This window comes from Sinohyriopsis cumingii, chromosome 2 (assembly GCF_028554795.1).
Source record: "Sinohyriopsis cumingii isolate HCF-2022 chromosome 2, ASM2855479v2, whole genome shotgun sequence".
Lineage (NCBI taxonomy): Eukaryota > Metazoa > Mollusca > Bivalvia > Unionida > Unionidae > Sinohyriopsis > Sinohyriopsis cumingii.
In genome coordinates this window covers 116,792,342-116,811,490 of record NC_142962.1, presented here as the reverse complement: position 1 = coordinate 116,811,490, position 19,149 = coordinate 116,792,342, and the positions used below count along the sequence as shown (strand labels likewise).

Genomic DNA, 19,149 nt, shown 5'->3' with positions numbered 1-19,149 from the left:
ATTTGATGTCCACTATGGTGGTTGTATTTGATGTCCACTGTGGTGGTTGAATTTGATGTCCACTGTGGTGGTTGTATTTTATGTCCACTATAGTGGTTGTATTTGATGTCCACTATGGTGGTTGTATTTGATGTCCACTATGGTGGTTGAATTTGATGTCCACTGTGGTGGTTGTATTTTATGTCCACTATAGTGGTTGTATTTGATGTCCACTATGGTGGTTATTATTTGATGTCCACTATGGTGGTTGTATTTGATGTCCACTGTGGTGGTTGAATTTGATGTCCACTGTGGTGGTTGTATTTTATGTCCACTATAGTGGTTGTATTTGATGTCCACTATGGTGGTTGTTATTTGATGTCCACTATGGTGGTTGTATTTGATGTCCACTGTGGTGGTTGTATTTGATCTCAGATTATGATTGTCATTTAGTACCATCAGTAGAGTCATTTTCATTTATGACCAACTAGACTTTGTGAAATATTTGTGTGTGTGTGTGTGTATATGTGTGTGTGTGTGTTAGAGAGAAAGTGGTGGGTAAACAAAATGCCAACTCGACAATTAAAATACCATAAACTGAATCATTCAAAAAATATCAAAACAAGCAAATTCAGTGACATTATGTCCCCCACCAAAGTATACAATGTTGAAATCTGTCTATGACCCACGTGACAGAGTTGTAGATTTGTTGTGGTAATGGACAACAAACCAAGTTTCATGTCTCTGACACAAAGGGCATTATAGTAACATGCAGAAAAGGAGAAACTAATCGGTGGCATTGACCTTGAAAACAACACCTAATGTGGAATGCATATACAATACAGACCTTGACTGCAATAGGGATACCATCAAACTGAGAAATATAAGTGTATGATGAGTGTAGAAATATAAGTGTATGATGAGTGTAGAAATATAAGTGTATGATGAGTGTATAAATATAAGTGTATAATGAGTATAAAATATAAGTGTATGATGAGTGTAGAAATATAAGTGTATGATGAGTGTAGAAATATAAGTGTATGATGAGTGTATAAATATAAGTGTATGATGAGTGTAGAAATATAAGTGTATGATGAGTGTAGAAATATAAGTGTATGATGAGTGTATAAATATAAGTGTATAATGAGTATAAAATATAAGTGTATGATGAGTGTAGAAATATAAGTGTATGATGAGTGTAGAAATATAAGTGTATCATTTCTGAACTTTGAAAAGCATTTAAGATATAAAGCTAAATCAATGGCAACAAGAAGACAGAACCCAAAATGTGCAATGCAACACATCTTCTAGGTGACAGTGTGCAAGGTGTCAATGATAAATTTAACTCGAGCATCTTAAACAGTTCAGAAGTTATGGACTTGAAGGGAAAATGATAAAGTGGAACTTAAAATATTGACCTGGGAAAATGAACGTAAAGTTATAACCTTTAATGTAGTATAGGACAAATATAGCAGTAACTTCCATCGCTTAATCTCAAATGACATTGTTACAGAAAGATAAGGATTAAAGAGAGCTTAAACACTGACCCATTACCTTTATGATTATACAGGATCCACAATGTGGCATGCAACAACCCACTAATAATATATAATTAGATCAAGTTTCAACTCTTAATCTCAGACTGCTATTAATTATAAAGATGAGGGTGCAATGGAAATCTTGACCTTGATATAACAAGCATTGTGGTATAAAGGACACTTTTTAATTAGTGCACAAGTATTCTTAAGTTTAATACCCCCAAAAGCTAAAAGGACTCTAAAATAACAGAGTAGAATGTAAAGTGTGATGGAAAACTTACAAATATACTAACGTGTGACCTTGAATGTCAAGATGTTGTAGGGTTTAATGCCATTTTTCAGAGCAAGATAGGCTAAACATGGCAGCCAGTATAACTGGTGGAGGAAAAACCCAGGAAGAACCAATGACCCACGAGAAGCTACTGGCAAGCTTTCTCACGTACCCACTTTGGTCGAGCCTGAGACTCGAACCCATATGAGACGGCAGTGATCCTGAACAGTAAGCGCTTTAGACCACACAGCCACTCAGGACCTTTAACCTTCAAGATAAGACCATCAATGTAGTATACAAAACTCCTTCAATTAATGCTTCAAACGTATCTAAAGTTTCACTCCTTAATCTCTAACAGCTTTTAAGTAACAGTATGGAATGGAAAGTGTGGACTACTTAAAATATTTAGTAGTCACCATGACCGTAAAGATATGATCCCCAATGTGGTATGCACACTTTCTGATTCTCATGTATAATTATACCCAAGTTATATTTGATAATCTCAATCAGCTCTAATGTTATAGATCAGAGTGAAAAGTGAAGTGGAAAATTTAAAATAGAGTTGTGACCTTGACCTTGAAAATTTGATCTCCAATGTGGTACAAAATAAACCATCTAAAGATGATGCACAATTTTAACTAGTTGTAGAGCAGCAAGAAAGAGTGAAAAAACTTAAAATACCAAGTACTGACCTTGAACATGAAGACTGGATCCAGAATATGGTATGCAACACATATTCCGATGATAATGTATGGGCAAAATTTCACTCTACAACCTCGAGTGGCTTTAAAGTTGTGATGTCAAAACAAAAGTGTGACCAATGGATGGAAACAAAGATATTATGTGTGAAGAGGCGGGGAATAATAATACATGTTGAGAGAGAATTTTTATGTGATTTCTTGTATATAAAAATAGGGACTGATCAAACAAGTTGTGGGAATGGGTGATGGGGTATCAACAAGAACAACAGCTGGTAATGAGCAAGTCTGTGACTCATTTATTTGTAATGAATAATTTTAGTATATTAAATAATAAAATACAGTAGTATCTTAAACTATGTCAGTAGATTTAAAACATTCTTCAGTCATAACATTAATTTTCTTGTGAACAAAACCTCTGCATTACACCGATAGTTCTAGCCACAATCATTCCCAGATATAAAAACCACAAAGTCAATCATGATACCTAGAGCTAATTATCAAGTTCTTGTTTACATACCTAATTATATGTAACTGAATATGTCCAAAAGAAAAATATTTCAATAATAATATTGTTAGAAATACTCTACTAGATTAATGAGTGAAAGTACCAGCCTATTTAAATCATAGAATATAAAATTAACTAAGGCAGTGTCACAGCACTCATCATTTTTAGTCATTCAAAAAATTCATTGTTGTGGGGGCTGCAAAGATCTTTGGTCCATTTGTTTCTGAAATATCTCATCCATAAAAATCAAACAAGTAAAAAAAAGATAATTTATTTGTAGACACCATGAAAATATGCATCAGTACCTCTGTGCATTGTGACCAACTTTACATACTTGTTTGTGGCTCAAATTACAGAATAAAATATAATTCTAACAATAATATTAACAAAATTTGTGTCTAAGATACACGTGCATGATTTAATTTTTTTTTAAAGAGACAACAATGAAAACAAATCTCATATTTGAGTAAATATATGAAAATGAGCAAAAATACTCATGCCATTATCCTTATTGCAAAACTTATTTCTAAGAATTTCTCAAACGTTTTTTGACATAACATTCAGGAATCCATGTTTGAAAAGCAGACAGAAGTGTGTATTAATACAGAACTTAACAATAAGTGTTGCACTGAAACTCTTATATTGATATCTTTGAGGAAAAAAAGTATAGGAACAATTTTATTCTATTGTAAAAAAAAAAAAACAGAAAGGAAGAAAGAAAAAAACAACAGACACCACAATTATGAATCAACCTGAATCACCATATTTAACTCTAGGTATCATATATATATATATATATATATATATATACTTGCAGCACACAAACAAGTTAGCCAATACAAATATCTGAAAGTAAAAAAATCAGTTGTAGTTTTAGTGTCTCATCGTCAGCTGCCTGGAAGTAACATTGGGAGGTTAAAAAACAAATTGAGAATAGTACCTGACAGCTACCAAAAGCCACAGAGAAATGTAATTAAAACAAACATGCTATAATGTATTTTCAGGTTTTCTAAACATGATATTCTACCAGTTACTCAGCAATTAACACAACTGAAATTACAAATTTAAGAACGATTGTACAATGCAGTTTTCTATTTTGAAATATTTAACAGTGCTAGCCATCTCATTAATTAAAAATGATCATTGATAAATATTTAAAGCAGATAAAATACAACCTCCTATGAAAAAAATGTTCATTGAATGATTTTGTTTCACTTTTATGATGCTAGTATGAAAGAATGAATATAACATAAATAATGCCAATGAAAAGGTTAAAAAGTTAATCCTTAATTACAAAAAAAACCAATACTGAATCTTAACTGCCATTTACATTTCTAGCATTCACAGAGTTATATATTCAAATATTTAAACAGATCTGGCAGTAAAACTAATCCTCCAATTATTCATCACGGCTTTCAGAACTTGGCAAATATTTTAAGATATCCATGCATTTTATCCGAGAGTTACAGGCAAGTTACCAATATGCATGCAAAATGGACGCCACTAAATTTACGTCAACATACCCTAACAAAGTTAGCCAAAGAATTTTAACTGCATGAGGATTGTATTTGATCTACATACAATTAGCAAAATTCTTCAGTACATATTTTCTGCTGATGGGAAATAACATCACTTTCAATTAGGAGTGTTACAGAAAACCTGGAAATAGATTGCATTTGCATGTTTGTCTACACTAAATTAGTGGCAGAAATCTATGTGGTTGCACTAGCAGAGCTATTAATAACATTTGTAATGCATGTGTTTATGTTATGTACACTAATCCTTATGACAATAAATCTTGCAATACAGAACAGATCTATCTATTGTACATTGTTGATTTAATGGAGTTCATATAAAATGGCTTTGGTGAGACCCCGTCATAGCTTCTTTTATATTACAGATACAATTAAGTTCGGACATGTTGAAGACACAGGGCACAGATTATTTGTAACCTGGCATCTGCCAAGCCGTGCATCGAAATTACATGATGAACTTGTCCATCATTGTATTCAAGGCATTAACATATAAATCACTATAATTACAATCTCTCGTACATCTTCAAACACTTCAACACAATCACTCCCAAGCAATTCCACTGTTCATTTAAGTCTTGATAATGGGTAAAAATGCAAACCCATTGCTCTTTTAAGTATACATAATCGGTGAAACTCATCTATACGTATCGTTTTGAATTCTACATAATAAGCTGAATTCGATCCCAATCCTGCCTTGAAGAATGGGTCCCACAGTCACTCAAAACAAAGCTATTTACATATCGATACACTTGTATGCTCACAGAATAATCATGAGAAGAAATAAAAGAATGAAAATTTCACCCTTACATTCAACTATAATTTCAAAAAGATGAATTATATCCGATACATAATATTAAGTTAACATATAAGAAAAACAATGTCCTTATATAAGCACATTTTATGTGCTAAAGAGAAAAAGCTTTCTACAATATTTTACTTTCAGTAAATGTTCAAACAAAAGAACAAAAGATTTTTAACAAATATAGGCATCCCCTTGAATGTAACTTGAACTAATACAACAATTTTAAAATGTAATTATTTTTAAACACTATGTATCTTGTAAAGAAATATTTCCTAAAATTCAAGTAAGAACAGGAAAACAGCACTTTGAATAAATTTTGCTAAAATTTCTATAGAAACATTTTAATACGAGCCTATCTCATTATCCTTACTCCAAAATCTCTTACAAATTCCGTGCTTAGTGTCTTTCAGAAAAGCAATGTCAGCTCAATAACAACTGGAAAATAAACAGAACTGACATGTATCAAACTTTAACTGGATAAGAAAACAAAAAAAATTGCTTACAATAATTTGCTATTTAAAAAAAAGTCAATATTGGATTGTCAGAACCAAGTAGGCATGTGCTTGATTTATCCACCAATTGGTTTTGAAATTTAAGCTAAAGCAAATATATATGCCGACATTCATGTCAATGAACTTGGCAGCTAAATCCCATTTGCCCAGTAATATTTCATAAAAATCTTGAGTTTGTTCTCCTAATTATTTTTGTTTCTGTTTGTTCTTTTGATAAATAATTTCAAACAGAAAATCCGAGGAAATACTTGAGGTGAACAGTATATCGATCGGAAACTCACAACCAGCGGGGTTGCAATTTGGAATTTTTCCCGTACAAGCTTGCATCAGTTAAGGTGGTGATTATCTGGACATGACATTTCATTCAGACTGCACTTAACACATACTAGTCTGTCATGTGCTGATATGCCATTAATCAGAATCTTTCTAATTTTAAACAATGACCACAGGTTCAACTGTTTTCCCTGTGTGTGTGTGTGTTGGATACCCATGGCAATTTTAATGCATTATTGGCTAAATCATGCCCAGAATAAGGGACTTATATAAGTGCATAAGTAGGCTGGTCTATGCGTGTATTGAGCTGCCAACACAATGCCTCTCAAACTATACTGGATCCAAAAGTATAAAAAAGAAATCATCTTATTTGTCTTAGCCTTCATTTAGATTCCATCTGAAAAGACACATCATGTATGACACAAACCAAAGTTTTGAAGGTCAAACCGAGAGCACTATAAAATGTTCTGTTTAAGCAAATCTTTTTCACAACTATAGAATAACTACAAGAAGTTCCTAACACGGAACTAAATGCAAACATGTGAGTCAAATATTACAGCCCTAATTCTCATTCTCTTCTCTCAAAACAAAATTTGCTGTTAAATCAAAGACTAGATAGACTTCTTATTTTATAACATTGCCATTGGTTAATATTTTCAGACAACACTTATAGTAGAAGAAACAATTCTTTTAAATAAACATCATTCATCCTGCCTTGAAAAGGTTTTTAATTATGAACTAAAAATGTAGAATAGCCAAATTAAAATTTATGTGTCAGGTAAAAACACTTGAATCTATACCTAAAACCAGGATGAACTCTTTCTAAAGGCTCATTTTATTCATAAGATTAAATATTTTATCACTTACTTTTTTTTAAAATCTTAACATGACAGTTGTTATCACTTACTTTAGTCTTATGATTAGAATCTTTTCTCAATTATAAAACTGCATGAGAACACAAGTAAACAGGGAAAAACATATTCTAACTTTTGTGAAACAAAGGATTTATTAGAGTAACAGGAATAATCTCTCAAAAATTATTTTCACTGCATTTCAGTCAATGAAAAAGAATTGTTTACTAATATGGTGCAAAAGAGAATCAGTCTATGTGCCAGCCCTAATCTCCAAGTTAATCACCAACACCTGCCATTTATAAAGTCTCAATTCATTATACTGCTGTACTTCCCAACATTTTTTATGTCTTTTTCTCCATCAGGTCTGACCATCTGCAAAGGATGTTTTTGGTGACTGTGACCATGAACACTTTTTACATTTGGCAACTGTTCAAGCAGTTTACCAGCCTCAGTCAGGACCAGCAATAAATGATGTCAATCTTTCAACCAAAGAGTAGGTAATGATTATCGTTGATTTAATAGAAGCAAGACAGTACACATCATGATAGGAAGTGGGGAAGTTGCAGCCACATTTAGTCACGTTTATTTATGGGAATCAAGATGGCAGATATAAAGTTACCATCTTTCTTCCAAGTTGACTGTTGTTGTTATTGCTAGTGGAAAAAAAAAAGCGGTGAATTATTTTTGGTCAGAATTCCCAAAACAGCTCATGCTGAAGATATGACCTGGAAATCTTTTTGCAGTCCATTTTAACCTCAAGATTTTGTTCACCAATTCCAAAGAACTTTACTCTGAAAAGTCACTTATAACTGGCTGCAAGTCTCAATCTTAACAGCTAAAGCATTTTATGATTTCGTAGCCTTGTATCCAAGAGGTGAATTGACAATTAATCAATCGACAAGGAAAACCATATTTCTCCAACTTTTGTCCTCATCCAAATTCTGCATTAATTCAACCTATTTAGGACTGGACAATAGGTCAAATGTAATCCCACTGCTTCCTTAAAAGTCTTTTTAATGGGTCAAATGTAATCCCACTGCTCCCTTGAAGTGTGGATAATAGGCCATATTTAAATCTCATTGTTCCCTTAAAAGTCTTGATAATGGGTGAAATGTAATTCCATTGTTCCCTAAAAAGTCTTTATAATGGATCAAAAGTAATCCCATTGTTCCCTAAAAAGTCTTGATAATGGGTGAAATGTAATCCCATTGTTCCCTTAAAAGTCTTTATAATCAAATGTAATCCCGTTGTTCCTTTAAAAGTCTTTATAATGGGTCAAACGTAATCCCATTGTTCCCTAAAAAGTCTTTATAATGGGTCAAATGTAATCCCATTGTTCCCTTAAAAGTCTTTATAATGGATCAAATGCAATCCCATTGTTCCCTTAAGTCTTTATAATGGGTCAAATGTAATCCCATTGTTCCCTTAAAAGTCTTTATAATGGATCAAATGTAATCCCATTGTTCCCTTAAGTCTTTATAATGGGTCAAATGTAATCCCATTGTTCCCTAAAAAGTCTTTATAATGGATCAAATGTAATCCCATTGTTCCCTTAAGTCTTTATAATGGGTCAAATGTAATCCCATTGTTCCCTTAAAAGTTTTGCTAATGAGTCGAATGCAACTCTACTGTTCATTTAAAAGTCTTGATGCTGGGTCAAATGCAAACCCATTTCTCCTTCTAAGTGTAGATAATGGGTCATACTCAATCATACTGGTCATTTTGAATTCTACATAATAAGTTGAATTCAATCCCATTCCTACCTTGAAGAACTAAGACAAAATGTTTAAGTATGGAGTTTGTCAAATGCAATCCTACAGGAAATTGTTATTTTTACTGAAATTGTGACTGACTTTATTATCCAAGCTTAATCTAATATTTCTTTAATGACAGCAACTGAAGTCAGATATTCAAAAGTTACACAATACTTAACATGCTTGCAAAGATACAAAATAAAATATCATCTCTCACCCAACTATTCTCACGTCTGGTCATAACAAATTATACCTATTTAACTTCAATGGAAGCTACCTCAATGATATTCTTATAAAATTTCTTTTATTAAAACACATTTTGATAAAAGATCTTTACATTATTAAAGAACCTTGTATAGTAGTGATGGCAAAAAAGTTAAAGGAAAACTGTTTAAAGTGAAGTTTGTGTATATGGGGACAAAGTCTTTTTTTGCACAGGTGCAATAACAACATTCAGTAAAAGAAAATCACAACAGCTAATTCATTTGTAAATAAAAATTTAAGTTAAAAAAATACATCAGCACTGAAATTAAAGAAAATAATCTACAACCATTTTTAAGAAAAATCTTAACAGAAAACATAACAAAATTGCAAATATTAATTTCATATTTTTTGAAAACCCTGAAACCCTGATGGAAATGGTTGTACCAAAAAGATTCTTCTAGTTGGATATATAAAACAGAATAAAAGATTTGAACATGTCCCCTTTGAATTTTTTAAAATGTTTTTGCTTAAACTGGGAATGAGGTGTACAAATCAATGATCAGCTATGAAACCCAAGCAGACCAAATCGATTTTCCTGATAAATGCTTCATTTATTTTTAACCTAGCACCTTCAGTTGAGATTCACCCATTATACTGCACAGGCTGGATTAAGTGATTAATGGTCAATCGTGGAGAAAACCTTCAAACTGTAAATTTGTACACGATTCTTCTAGAACATTATGTAAAAATTAAAAATCTATTTCTCCACTTTCCTCCTAGGACTGATCTGTTTAAGCATACATGGTACACAGGGAAGGCAGTTTTTGCCAAATATATGCCAGGGTACTTTGATTTCAGAGTTCATACTAAAATGATGAGAAAATTCTAAATTGCGTCTTATGGGTGAGTACCCCACATTAAATGTGCCTTCCCTGGGTCCCATGTATATTTAAACATAACAGCCCCATCTGAAGAGCCTCAAACTCACCATTTAAAATAAATGAACATCTTGACTGCTCAAAATGACCAACAGCATTACCTCCCTTGATTATGAATTGGGGGGGGGGAGGGTTTGCACTTATGTGTGACATCATTCTTAAATAAAATGACCAGCCACTATGATAGAAGTGTACTGAAGAGTGAAAAAGAAAATGGGCCTTTCTTTTCTTTTTTGAATTTTTAAAAGCAGACACAGAAAATACAGCCATACAAATTTCTCTATGCCAAATTAGGAAATATTACTAGTGTTCCAAGCAGACCTTGCTGCTCATTCAGTCTTTTTATTCCTTCAAACATGTTATAAACAAACAAATATTCAAAAATCCTTCTAAATGTTAAAGATGAGTTACACATATTATTGAGAAAATAATCATGAGAAATTGTGATCCAGTGATGAAGCGAGAGAGAAGGCAAAAATAAGAATATTTAATTCCTGTTACATGGTGCAGAAATTTAAGTACAATTGCATATCTTCATGACAAAAATCTGAACTATGTATGATCACATGTCTCTATGACAGAGATCTGAACTATGAACACACCTTCATGACACAAGTCTGAACTACAATCAAATATCTCCACGACAGAAATCTGAAGTACGATCACGTCTCCATGACAGAAATCTGAACTACAATAAAATATATCCAATACATGAATCTGAAATACAACCACACATCTCCATGACAGAAATCTGAAATACAACCACACATCTCCTACAAACCATTTACTTTACAGACTCAACACAAAGAAACAGGAGCAGCATATACTGAGTAGAAAATGGGGAAATATTTTCAGGACATAAAATTTAAGTAGGGCAGGTCCACCACACAAAATTTCAAGGAACTTCAGGTTATTTTTTAAGTGTTATCGTCAACAATTCTGACTCTGAAAATGGATCTGATACAATTAATTTTCTCAATGTGACATATATTGGAACAAGTTAGAAAATACACTCAACACTGAGATCACACTCTGCATCTGAATGATACTACGTGTATAATTCTGACGAGTAATTATCATCTTTTCTCTCAGTCTGTTGATATCCATATTGATCCTAACTGTAATATAAGCCATTTCAATTTCTTTAATTTCTAAAGGATCAATGTTCCTTTTATAACATAATGCACATTCCCTGCACTATAATCTATACCTTAGAATGTACTTTGTTCAACTGAGATGTCACTTCTGCATACATATCAGGGGTAAGTAATGCTTATGGCAATTTTATGCGTGTCACACATTTTAATGTAATTATTTGTAAATATTGGAACAGAAATTTGTAAGAATAAATGAGGCATTTTCAGGAAAGGAAGATTGGAAGACAAGTTTAAACAGAATCCTCCATATCTGACCTTTAATAAACAGCCTGCTATCAAAAGTAGTATAAAACAAGAAAACAAGAGGACTGTAAATGATGCCAATCAAGTTATTTTGCTGAAACTTTTTTTCTCATCGAGTTTGTGAAACTGATGCCAAATTCAATCAGTACCTTTCTCATCTTAAAAGCAAGCCATCCACAAGTTGGCTCATGGTTTGTGACACAGGACTCAAGTAATTTTTTTAAAAACAACTTTCCTTCTTGTGGTACCACTTACTGTAATCTTTTAACCTCAAAATTAAGTGGCATCTTGTTTCAAATACAAGCCATCTACAAAGTTTAGTCAAAGCATATGATACACAACTTAATTAGTATTGTGGAAATAGTTTCTCCTTTGTTCAGTCCATGTAACCTTGACCTATGAAAACAAAATGAAAAGGCCACTTCCTTCTCTCAAATGCAAATCATGCACAAAGCCCAGCTTAATAAGCTAAATAACTGATAAAGAAACTGCAGGAAACTAATTCGCTTCAAACACTTTGACATCTGGACCCTAAAATCAGTAAGTGCCTTATCTCAAATGCAAGTCATTTGCGGCATAGTTTCATCAATGAAACAAATTGAAACAATAATAAAGAAATGTTTACAGCTACATGCATCCAATTCTTTTAAATTTATTTCTGTCTCCACAGGAGGGAGCAGTCAGAGTAAAATTTCTATAGATGCTTTAATTGATCCCAAAAACCACCCCCACCCCCCCAATACAGAAAAATGAAAAGTCTTATTCAGTACACAAAATAGTTGTGGGTTCCGCTGTATGTTTCACATTAAGCACAACTTCTTCAAAGCTATAAACGCGTGTTTGTCACATAAAGAAAGGAAACTGCACAAGCAGATTTTAAAAATTCTTCCAAAATTATTCTCTCAAAGTAACAGCACTAAATGAATAGAAAAATTACAAGCCAATCTCCTTCCATTTACACTTTTACTATTGCAATATGAAGCTTCAAAGAAAACATTTTCTTACAACCAAATAAAATGGAGCAGAAAAAAATTAAAATGTATATGGTAAGCAGCCTGATTGAAAATCTCGGCCATCCATGCAAAGGTCCTTATTGATATATCATAATAACTTGTGACCCAAGCTTAAACTCAGTAAATTAAAAAAAAATACGTAGGAAAGAGTTTTATTACTGGTTTTTAAATTTTTTACTACTTGAAATATCTTTTTAAAGACAGACTAAAACAGGCAAAGAAAAATCCGATGAAAGCTATGAATCAATCACAATGGTTATGCCTCACATTGTATAGTGCCCATAAAACTTTGATGGGACTGATCTGCAGCGGCATTTTTAATTAAAAGATTCAAATCAGGTCATAAAACTTGGTGCAAATATAGATTATGAGATTTCAAACATGGTGTCACACAAGTTTTTCTATTCAAAAGATTCAGTTGTCCAAACCATTTTTCAAGGATTTTTGTAAAAAGAATGAACTTCCACCAAGTGTCTTGTAAGTTGAGTCTTTCCCATCTTTTCTCAAATGAAGCAGAAATCTTAATTGCTGAACATTATTTGCATTTCATCAAGGCACCGCTTGTAGTGATAGGATGTGATTGTTCACACTTAGCTTAAAATCAGTTTCCTTTCGCACGTTATGACATGTTCATTTCATAAATAATAAAAATGACATACTGATCAATATCATATTCTTATGTTATTTTTGTATGCATATAAAGTGTGAATTTCTTTCATAACTGAGACAAGAAACTATGGCACATTTCCATCTACTACTTTCACAGTACATCAGCATAGTTTTGCAAAGCACTCAATTGGAGGATGTTCATACCGTCTTTTTTCACATTTTCCTTTATATACCGTATGTACACTCACTTATGAGTTAGAGTCCAAATGCAAACTGTACAGACCAGATTCTGCCATTGCATCAAGTATTTGCAGATCTGGGTCTATGCAGAAGGATCAAAATGATACAGTGCATGAGATTTAAAGGTCACAGGCTGTATCAGGTTTTAAGAATATTCAGCTCTAATCTGACTACACTGTAAAAGAAGACAATGCATTAACATCAGATTATGATTGTAACAAAACAATCATAACTACTGCAAAAGCACATGTAGTGAACATACTTTTGACTAAGTTTTGAGTCTAGAAACATTTACACTTTATATGCATGCAAGCAAGATCTGAATTGGTATTTAATTTTAATATATTACTTTATGAAAATGAAAATATTGTGTAATATGAGAAATATTGTTGGACAATCTTACGATCCCCATATCAGTAGTAACAACTACCACATTGACAGCAAACGTTAACTTTCCCCTCAAAACTTATTTTTTAGTCTGACTCGATTAAAAAGTGGCATATAAGGTATTCTATTTTGCAACAGAATTTATTGCAATATATACTCACAAGTAGACTTGAACTCCAAACAACATAGATCCTGATCTGCCATAGTATAATGCACATGCAGATCAGGGTTTATGCTGTTTCTTCTACTGATTACTCCTAACAAACTGCACATACCCATATTTGGTGGCATGCTATATGATGGCAGATTTGGGTATGCGCAGTTTGCAGTTGGACTCATCCTATAAGCAGCTATATAAGGTAATTCAATAATCCCAAACATTATTCTACATAAAAATAATTACCAGTAAATACAAATTTAAGGTTAATAATTATAGATGTTCTGTCAAAATTCAAGCATTTAAATAAGTTTACCATTGGGTCACAAGCAAACATGACCATATTCAATAATTCCAATGTAACAATGACCCCACATCCATTGTTTTATCACCCATCATTCTCTTAACATGTTGCACAACCTGAGCGTGCATTACAACCTAAAAAAAGACAAAATTCACATAAAATGCACCACTGCTTGTCCTCTTCTACAAGAATTATTGTAAAATTGTCCTCATAATAAAAAGTCGAGCACATAATAAGTAAATAAATCATACGTAATTGCAAAGTAAACTCTGACAACAATCATGATAAATCTTGACTGGTTAATATGGCATAATGATGCTGGTCTTTTTTTAAAAAATTGATATTTAAGTGTTATACTAAATAGTCTGGTCAAAATTTGCACAGTTGACACGAATACAAAATAACTAAAAGTAGACTCGTGGTTTTATCTGAACTGCATCCACCCAGACCCGCTATTGCATAATATGCAAGCAGATCAAGTTAATATAGTTTGCCTGAAGTAAAATATACAGCATAAACCTTGATCGGCTGTCACCTAATGTGATGGCTGATATGGGTTTTAAGTTGTTTGCAATGTGGGTCACGTTATGCATAAGAAAACACCGTACTGTGGTCAAGAGGCATGCCAAAATAATTGAACGGATAACTGACATTATTTTGTTACACTCTAAACATGTAAACTTGGGAAGGCACAAGTCCAGATACTATTGTGCAGTAATTTTGCAGTTACGAGCAGTACTATGATGAACTTTTACACATTGATAGCAAGACAAGAAATGGTTCTGAAATAGGCAGTGAGCTGTGAGTTGCTGTATGCAGACCACACAAAAAGAACAATTTCTTTATTACATCAATAGTGGAACAGTTCAGCAACCAACACAATGTGATTACTGTATATACTCGCTTATAAAAAGTCCACCTGTGAACTATACAGACCCAGAATTGCCATCGCAAAATGTGCCAGCAGATCTGGGTCTGAGCCGTTTGTTAGGAGTAATTTGCAGAATAACAAAAACCCTGATCTGCATGCAAATTATGCTATGGCATATCAGGATCTTTGTTGTTTGCAAATTAACTCGACTTATTAGCGAGTATATATGGTAGCAAAGAACACAACGCCTGCGTCAGAAGATAAAAGAGAAATGTATAATGCTCAAAATCAAAAATATTTGATTTGAATGACCGTCTGGGAGTTTGCTTAAATGACAGAAATTCTATTTGATAACTTTATTAAGCACCCTTCAGAAAGTGGAGATCAGCATGCTCGACACAAATCCTGTCCAACCCATGTAACACTTGCAAAAGTGATATTCTCAGAAAAGTCACGTCATCAGGTGCTAGAATATAGCGTCTGTCTAGTTACGAGTCATTCTTGCATAATATGAGGACCGAAAAGCAAAAGCTAAATGACACTGAACCGAGACCTAATGAATTCAAACAATATGAGCTATACTGCCACCACACGGGTACTAATACCTACCAGCATGACTCTCAAAGTGCAAAAGTTTAAGTGAGTGAACACTGCAATGGAACAAGAGTTCCTGTAAGATTGTTGTCAAATGTTTTGGGTTTAACACAATTTTTCAGCACATGACAGGTCATACATGGCAGCCAGTATAGCTGGTGGAAGAAGAACAAGGGAAAACCTGAGCAAGAATCAAAAACAAACAGGAAGCTGGCCTGTTGCTCTACTGTTCAAAAAAAAAAATTCCTGGGACCCCAAGATAAGACCATTTCAACTGGAGAGTACTGAAACAATCTCATATTCTTGTGAAACTACAACATACCAAATTTGGTAATATTTTGTACATGTCCATGTCTGTATGTTCAAATAATATCTCTAAATGTGGTACAAAATGCTTCATCATGACCTTTGACATTAAGCCTGATATGTTTGATAGAAAATCAGTGACGTTGTTTCAGAAAAGATCAAGCTACCAAACCCACTCCACCCTGAGTCTGGACCTTTGACTTTATAATCAACATCAAAGAGTGTGGACTTTCAACTTGTTCACTGGAATACAACTACATACCAGTCTAATCAAAATTCACTTGCAAATGTACATGTATGGTAGCCATACTGAATATCAGATTGACTCCTTTCCATTTAGGACCTGTTGATATGACTATCTGTTTAGGAGCAGCAGGGATAACAAGGTTTTCAAGACAGCCATATTGGATGTCTCAGGATCACCACTATCAATTAGGACCAACAAGACCTTGGATTGTGAGTGTAAAGTCTCAATGCAATCTTATAAATAGTCCAGTAGAAACAGTGACAACAAACTTGTGCTAACAGGTGGATGGACAATAGAAACATGCCATCTCATAAGCTCCTCCATTCTATGACCAGCAGAGCTAACAATTGCCACAATGGGACCATAAATTCAACCTTTCCCAAGCACACATTTGTTCATCCTTCCAATTTAAAATGTGAATAAACAAAAGTTCCTGCTACAATGTTGGCCCAAGTTAAGATGATTTTACAACTTGAGTATAAATTGAACATAATATAGCCAGTCTGACCAATCTATGTAAAAACATGGGTCTCAAATGGCAGTGGCCTAATGCAGTCAACTGTACAGATCACTCGCATGTTACCTCTGTCCACATCAGTTTGAGTCTCTGCTCATACCAGTGTGGATATCTGAGAAAGCTTGCCAACAGCATCCCATGGGTCAGTGGTTCTTCCCTAGTGTCCCAGAGTTCTTCCACCACCGCCATACCAACCGCCATGCACAGCATATCCTGTACTGAAAAATGGCATTAAACCCAACAAAACCACCCCACCAATATTTGTGTGCTTGTGCATCTACACACATACATGCACACAAATCAATGTTCTTTGTCAATTGCATTCGTGATATACACAAAGGAGCCACAGTGGCTCAAGGATTAACATGCCAGGCTTGCAAATGGAATAGCATAGGTTCAAATCCTACCATCGGATCAATCCAGGTAGACTGGGCAATGCATTTTACTACAACTACTTCAACATGAAACAAACTACTTATGTTGCAGTGTTGTAAACACAAAACTAAAACATATATATATAGACTTGTCAATGATGTTCATCAATTTTTGTCATCAGAAATGTTACTGTCCTGCTTTGAGTGCCTAATAAATCAATATGCACCAACATGGAAAAAGGTAATATTTCACAGCTGTATTGCTGTTGAGGCATATATGACTACTTAATGACCAAAGTGATGTCTTGATCTTTTTGTCTAATAGAATGTATACCAATCCTTATGTGAAATATTCTCCCCCTTGATAAGTGTACTGAGCAAAAAGACAAACATTTATGCAAACATTACGACGATGTCCACTTTCAAAAAGATGCATATAATCTACCATTTATACTGGCTTTTAAGTCTAGTCCAACTATTAACTGTACAGACCCAGATCTGCCATTGCATTGTGCACCTGCAGATCTGGACATATGCTGTTTGTAAGAAGCAATGAGTAGGACTTGACTGATAACCAATTATAAATGGTAATGATCTTCAATGTACATCATTCTCTTTCGGTAAAAGTGCATTATGAGGGTGACAACAAATGCAGGTGCTTGATGTATGAGTTACGACACGAAGCGGCTTCCAGGGGTGTTCATGGCCTCTGAATGGCTCAACAAAGTGCCTGGTTTGCAAACAGTTTTCTTTATTTGAGTTTATCTCGAATACTTGTTTTTTTTTCATTCCACCTTTGTACAAATATAGTGTCCTAATACTGATGTGAGATTACGCAGGATCAAATATAAATATAACATTACCTCCCCAGAATGGCCAGATAATGAAGAATTTATTTTGTATGTTTATCTGAAAACATTCTTCATACAGTTCATTCAGACACGATTTCAACTTTTTTGAATATAAGCATAATTATTAAACTGATGGTAAATAAAATTTGATACCATCATCCAGTGTACTTTCATGATACGCAAAGGGAATCATCTTTTAATTTAACAATGAACCTTCAAATATTTGTTTCTTTATAGGCGTTTACAAGAAACTTTCACAGCCTAGTTAACAGCAATGTATGCACTTGGGATGACCAACTGAAGAAAAAATGTCAATTCTGTCCCATGAAAACTTATATAACACATTCATAATATATATAAAGATCATATTGTCACATGTAGAAAACAATGCAACTAGGCACTTTGTCAACCAAATACAGCCGGTACATTAAACACACACTGGTGCAACTCGTAACGAGTCAAGCAGCCTTGTGTCGTCCCCCACAGCATCCAAGCGCAACCCCACATTTGTGACATGCCTTAAGTGGCCAGTAGCACCATAAACAAGGGACAATAAAAGATAAAATGGATAGAGCTGTCCACTTTTTACAGTTTGAATTGTCCGAAGGATCACATGTGCATGGGTGACCATATTCTCCATCGGCATCTGACATACAGTGGTAAATAAGTCCTTTGGGACACCATACACAAGTCACAATTTCAATACATTTCTCAACACTGTCTGGTGCTTCCTCACAACTTCCACGATGATTTTCTTCATGACTAAACATATCATGACAGTGCTTGCACCGAGCTCGTGTTAATAGTCTTCCACTTTGTTGTTGTATGCTTGATTTTCTTCTGTTCTTTTTCTTTTTTATAGGTAATGGAGGCTTAGGTTGGTCTGTTATATGAGTCTGAAGCTGTTTCTTAATATTACTTGTGGCCTCTCGTTTGGCTGGTGGTTTCTGAATAGATTCTAAATTTGGATAGCTGTATTCATGTGGTTTGTTTCTTGCAAAAAATACATACGAATACTCCTTCAATTCCACATTGTCTGAATTATCTAAAAGAACCTGTTCTGATTTACTACTTAATGATGTGGGCTCATCAGCTTTGACCCATACATCCTGTCCATAGCTACATTCTATACTATTATCTGATTTACTACTTTTGTCACTAGAATTTGGTGATGTATGTTTGTGGCCTGGTCGGAGTGGAGAAGTCACATAGTGTACTCGGTGAAGATGATGAAGATGGGAGTTATGTGAATTATAGAAAGGTTCTGTCACTGCTGACACGAAAGAACTGGGAGACTGGGGACTGCTAGTTGTGGTGGAGGCTGTGCTCTGGGATGAACTTCCTTTCCTCGACATAGGAAGGTTTAGAATCTGAAAAAGACAACACATTTACACAAAGTAAAACCCAAATCTA

General features: G+C 33.9%; 1 protein-coding gene across 2 annotated transcripts in view; it reads right to left on the bottom strand.

Moving 5' to 3' along the window:
* Nucleotides 1-2,762: 2,762 nt before the first annotated feature.
* The window catches only part of LOC149805672 (sprouty-related, EVH1 domain-containing protein 2-like), a 175,579-nt gene continuing 159,192 nt past the window's right edge, over nucleotides 2,763-19,149 (bottom strand). For both annotated transcript variants that reach the window (XM_089950322.1, XM_089950323.1), the window contains exon 5: nucleotides 2,763-19,106. In XM_089950322.1, coding sequence (XP_089806448.1) covers nucleotides 18,195-19,106 — 912 coding nt within the window. In that variant the 3' untranslated portion in view covers nucleotides 2,763-18,194. The remainder of the gene's footprint in view (nucleotides 19,107-19,149) is intronic.